Below are 5,122 nucleotides of genomic sequence, written 5' to 3' on the forward strand. Positions count from 1 at the left end.
TTCCCCATAGAAGTAGAAGCTAAAAGAGAGAGAGAAAACGACACGTCAGTGTCAGTTGCAGCTTCGTCGTGTTTTGGTCGTGGGTGGTGGACTAACGAAGAAAACTATCGTGCGCACCAGCTCACACTCACACACCTCTCTCTCTCTCTCTTATCTGAATAAGAACAGTAGAACCTTTTAGGGTTTCTAGCTTGTACGCGTAAATTTAAAAAATTCGAGTTTTTTCGATTTTGTTTTGAGAGAGAGAATAGTAGAAAATCTCCCAACAACGTGGCTTACGATCTTATTTCGTCCTTCTTACACCACCTCTCTCTCTCTCTTCGTTATCTATCGGGTTATTGGGCATAAAAGTTGTTCCTTTGCAGAGAATCAGTTTCCCTTAAACCTTTTTATTGGATTCTGGTGGTTTCGGCTCTTTGACTTGGCTTTTCAGGTGAGATAGAAATAACTTTTAAATGATTATTTATGAAATTCTATGGAATGTGTGTTTGATTTTGTGGGTTAAATGTTAAATTTTTTTTTTTGTTTTTCGGTTGATTTTGAAGTGGTTTTGTTTTTTTTACTTTATTTCATTTGTTTGATATAAAGCTGCAGTTTTTAATGATTGCTTTGCTTTGTAGTTCTATTTGAGTTTCTGAGTTTTGTGTGTGATTCGTTTAATTAATTGATTTTCGTTTTGCTTTAGTATTTCCGGTAGTAATTAATCCTGAATCGAAATGGATTTTGTTGTTTGATGCAAACTGGATTTTTTTTTACCCAGAGAGCTGGGCTTCTGCAATTTTTATTGATTCCTGTTTTGCAATTATTTTTAATGAACTACAATTATTTTTTATTTAAATATATTAAATTGTAGTGCAAATTTAATTTTTGTAGGTAAGGTATTGTTTGGTTTGTCCTTTTTGCCCTAATTTTGTTTTTTTTTGTCAGTAAATATCTCTTAAAATTATCTTTTTTTGGCGGTAAATATCTCTTAAAATTATCTTTTTGCTCAAATTTTATTTTCTTTTTTTGTCAGTAAATATCTCTTAAAATTATCTTTTTTTGGCGGAAAATTGCAATCCATACTAGTAAGTTTCACAGATTTATTTTTTTAATAGTTAAAATGTTTTTAGATATTTTTCATTCTGACGAGTAATTGTAAATGCCACCATCCGGTCAGAAAAATAAGAGCTAATTATGTAATTATTTAACTTTATGAGTTGTGTTATAATTCATGAAATTCAATTCAAATATAGGCAAAAGAGACAGTATTGTAAATTTGTAATTATTAGTTCTCATCATAATCAGTGGGTATGATGGTATCCTCTTGAATATAATGGATGCCTTAAGATCCACGTCAGTGAATGGTCCTTGAGATCTACCCCACACAAATCCACAGGACCATCCATGATCCAACTACTGTGATCCTGGGGGGACACAATCATAGCTTTATTTGATTTCCATAATCATATATTTCCAATTGTTGTTGTGGTTCTAACTTCGCTAAGTTGGGTATTTCTTGAGGCTCTTCAACAAATTGAGTTTTAGAGCCATATCGTCTCACCCATTTGAGTTGATTTGATATTTTGATCTCCTAAAGCGGTTTGCCTTTGTTAATTCCTGCTAGGTTTTTGATGTTCGCATTAATACAGATTGACCAATACTATCACTGTTTCATGCTTTATTTTGATTTGTTGAAGACCAGCCTTATTGTTAAACAAATTTCCGCATCCTTTTAGTTTCTTCTCCCCCTCCGCCCCCTCACTTTTTTTTTTTTTTGAGGGGAGGGGGGTTTGTTTGTATTTGATGGGGCAGAAATTCGGTTAAAATCTGATAGTGTGCAACACTGCATCATGTTCAAGTTTTAGATTTTTATCGTGGGGTGTCCCGTTCAAGTTTTAGATTTTTATTCCTAGTGCCCTTTACTATGTTCTTTGTGGATATATGCTTACTTTTCATACAATTTTCCAGATTCGGTATTCGACGTGACAACTGACCCGAGGTTTATTATATGCATACCACCATTATGTATGTTACTTAGCTGGAAGTTATAGATGGAAGAAACAGTTGTAGATGCAAAGGGAGACAGTCATGAGGAGGAAGATTCACAGTTTAGCTCGAACAAGGGCATAGGATTAGAAGAAGACAGTAGTTCAGAGATGACCGAATCTAAAATCGAAAGGTTGCTTGGAAGGGTAAAACCAGAGCAAACATTAGCGTCTGATGTCAAGCAACAACATACTGGTGAACGATGCATTCATGAATCATTCCTTCAAAGACGACATCACCCCAATCTTAGAATACCAAAGTACATGCGTTTTGTAAGTCTTGATGAGAAATACATCCAGCGTTGCTTGGAATCTATTAATATAGTTTGTAGACCAGCAGTCCCATACAATATTGCAGTAAACCTAAGATCTCCGGAGATGGAGATTTTGTTTGATAGTTTGGAACCATGTAAAAATAGGAGAAATATGAGTGATCTGGGTAGTTTTGTTATTCAATACCCATCAGCAGCTGAGCCCGGACAATGGATTGAGAGTACAATCGAAGGGGATGAAAATGTGAGGAACATTTTGAAGGGCCCATCACTTCATGATTTAGGTCCCCTGGGTAGAAGTGTGAAATTAGGGAGAGTGGGATCTATTGATGTTAAAAGAACAAAGTACTCTGATTTCATGAGTTCTCCTTCTGGGCTAAGTATCGGTTCACCACAGAAGCTATCGACGTTTCAAGGAAATAAAAGACATGGGTCGGAATTATTATTTCATAAAAGACTTTTTTCGAACTCAAGTATAAATTCTACTTATTCAGATCAGAGTTCTTCATCTTCTTCTTCCACTGTTTCTCAAGGAATGCTTCACTGCATATGGAAGAGCGGAGTTCCGTACTTTGTGTTCTCTGTAGATAATCAAAGGGAGGTCTACATAGCCAACCTGTTGAAGGTCGAGTCATCGGATCTTGATTATATGTATGTTTTTCATTCAAAAACTGGTGACCATAAGGAACATGGGACTTGTGATAATGTGTCGGATATTGTTGGTAGAATGAAAGTATCAAGTTCTATGACCCTCTCCTCTGACAATTCGAAACTCATGGAGACCGAGTTTGTTTTGTTCGGTGTTGATCCAAAAAGTATTGGGGAGATGCAAAGTTTGGGCCCACCCGTTAGGAAGAATAAGGGATCGGGAAAGAAAGTGGTGGACATTTTTAGGACAAAGCACCTGCTTAAGCATAAATCTACTCCCAAATTTGTTGGACCAAGCTCTATACCGGAGGATTTTCCGTGCGACCCATGTCTCAATATGCCAAACAAGCTTACTGCATTGGGAAGATCCAACCTTGTTGGAAGTCCGCCCAATCTTGAGCTGGCTGCCATTATTGTGAAAGACCGTCTTCATGATAATAGTCAAGAGGCCGAAGTTGGAGGTTGGGGCTTGAAATTTCTTGAGAAGGCTAGGATGGAGCGTATTAAAAGTTCTCTAGAAGCTTCTGTTTCATCTGATAATAGTGAGGAAAATAATCCCCGAAAGAGAAGTGATTGTTCTGCAAGTATGAATGTTCTAGTCCCGGCTGGCTTTCATGGTGGCCCAAGAACCAGACATGGTGGACCATCTAGTCTTACTGATAGATGGCGATCTGGTGGACACTGTGATTGTGGTGGCTGGGATGTTGGTTGCCCTCTCACAGTTCTCAACAATGGATCTAGCGAAGAAGTATTGCTCCATGTTGGTGCACAAGAGGAGTGCAAGTCCTTCGATCTATTTGTGGAGGTGCGTTCCATTTTTTATTATTTTATTCAGTTAGTATGATACCATGATTGGGTTTGGGCTTTGGATAAATTGCTTATTTATTTATTTGCACTTATCAAATTCCATTACTATTTCCCAACACCTCATTATCTTGCCCACATCAAGGCATTTGAGGCTTTCCGAGGACTAATTTGGAGCTCACATTTGCCCCTTAACTTGTTGGTTGGCCTTCTGTTACCAGGTTCGTTGATATAGTACCAAACCGTGAACTGGTACGAATCAAACCAGTTTGAGGTTCAGTTTGTTGTGGGTTTGTCAACAGCAGCGAACCTGACGAACCCCCCATGTTTTGGTGAATTTTAGAGATGCCCCCATAGTTTTGTCAGAATAGTGGAGATGACCCACATTTTAGAAATCCCAAGGCTTGGTCAATATTAAAGATATACCCTTTTGTTGTCAAACTGATGAGATGCCTCTTGACTTGAGTCTTCCATGAGATTAACATGAATGACTTAAATATCCTCTATGAACCTGGTTCATTCTAGAGTGGCAAACAACCAACCCGGATTCGGACCAAGTAACATAGGGTTGGCCTATTTTTTCAGACTTGGTTCAAAAAGTCTGGACTCTTTTTCTAAATTCTAGTGCTTCCTCTAGATGCACCAATTAATAAATATAAAAATTATATATAATATGCAAAATACTTTCATAGATACACAAAAGGAGAGGTGGTGAAATAAAAGGAAGTGCGAAGGCAATCTGATAGCAGACAACTTTTGATGGTTCCTATCTCTCTCAAAACCAACTCCTTTGGAGCTCGATTTTTAATTTAAATGTACAGAGTGTTATAAAAATGTTTGGTGTTGCAATATAAGCTCTCTGTAATGATACTCAAATCTTTTCAGCACTTAATTTAAGTAGGAAGCATTTTTGTCATTTGTGAACAAATTGTGAATATGTGAAAAGGAAATCTACTCTGTTATTTATATAGGTGCCAATGATTTATATAACCTTATGATTCATGTAAAAGATTTTGAAGCATTTTGGTAACATAAGCGAGCAATGAGACAATCATTAAACTGATTTCTATTTTGTAGGGCTCAAAGAAAGGTGTACCCACGCTGAAGATGGTGAATATCCATGATGGTCTGTATTTTATCCATTTTCAATCAGCCCTATCAGCTCTGCAGTCATTCTCTATTGGAATGGCAATTATTCACACTCAATCTCTCACTCACAGTCCAGAAAATGTACAGAAGTTGAAGCAGTAAGAATCAGAGTGTGAGTTTTATGATGTAGTAGTAGTAATAGTTGTAACTGTAATTGTTTCTTTGTATAACACCAATGAGAATGCCAAATGAAACGATTTATAGATTTTTGTTGTGGACAAA

The 5,122-nt window shown here is 36.9% G+C and overlaps 1 protein-coding gene across 2 annotated transcripts; it reads left to right on the plus strand.

Moving 5' to 3' along the window:
• LOC147403353 (cadherin EGF LAG seven-pass G-type receptor, putative (DUF3527)) lies at window positions 1–5,122 on the plus strand. Of its 2 annotated transcripts, none has more exons than XM_086438903.1 (3): window positions 1–433; window positions 1,951–3,752; window positions 4,829–5,122. In XM_086438903.1, the coding sequence occupies exons 2-3, from the start codon at window positions 2,034–2,036 to the stop codon at window positions 5,000–5,002; spliced, it is 1,893 nt and encodes a 630-aa protein (XP_086295029.1). In that variant the 5' UTR covers window positions 1–433; window positions 1,951–2,033; the 3' UTR covers window positions 5,003–5,122. The 2 variants fall into 2 exon arrangements, with proteins under 2 accessions (XP_086295029.1, XP_086295030.1); XM_086438904.1 differs by lacking the exon at window positions 1–433 and adding an exon at window positions 964–1,067.

The sequence above is a fragment of the Akebia trifoliata genome, chromosome 4, assembly GCF_017979445.1.
Source record: "Akebia trifoliata isolate Shusen 1 chromosome 4, ASM1797944v1, whole genome shotgun sequence".
Classification (NCBI taxonomy): Eukaryota; Viridiplantae; Streptophyta; class Magnoliopsida; order Ranunculales; family Lardizabalaceae; genus Akebia; species Akebia trifoliata.

Excerpts from the sequence above, each read along its gene's own strand:
- LOC147403353 (XM_086438903.1), top strand. The coding sequence starts at position 2,034 with ATGGAAGAAACAGTTGTAGATGCAAAGGGAGACAGTCATGAGGAGGAA. Across the intron at positions 3,753-4,828 it reads CCTTCGATCTATTTGTGGAG|GGCTCAAAGAAAGGTGTACC; the intron begins GTGCGTTCCATT and ends TCTATTTTGTAG.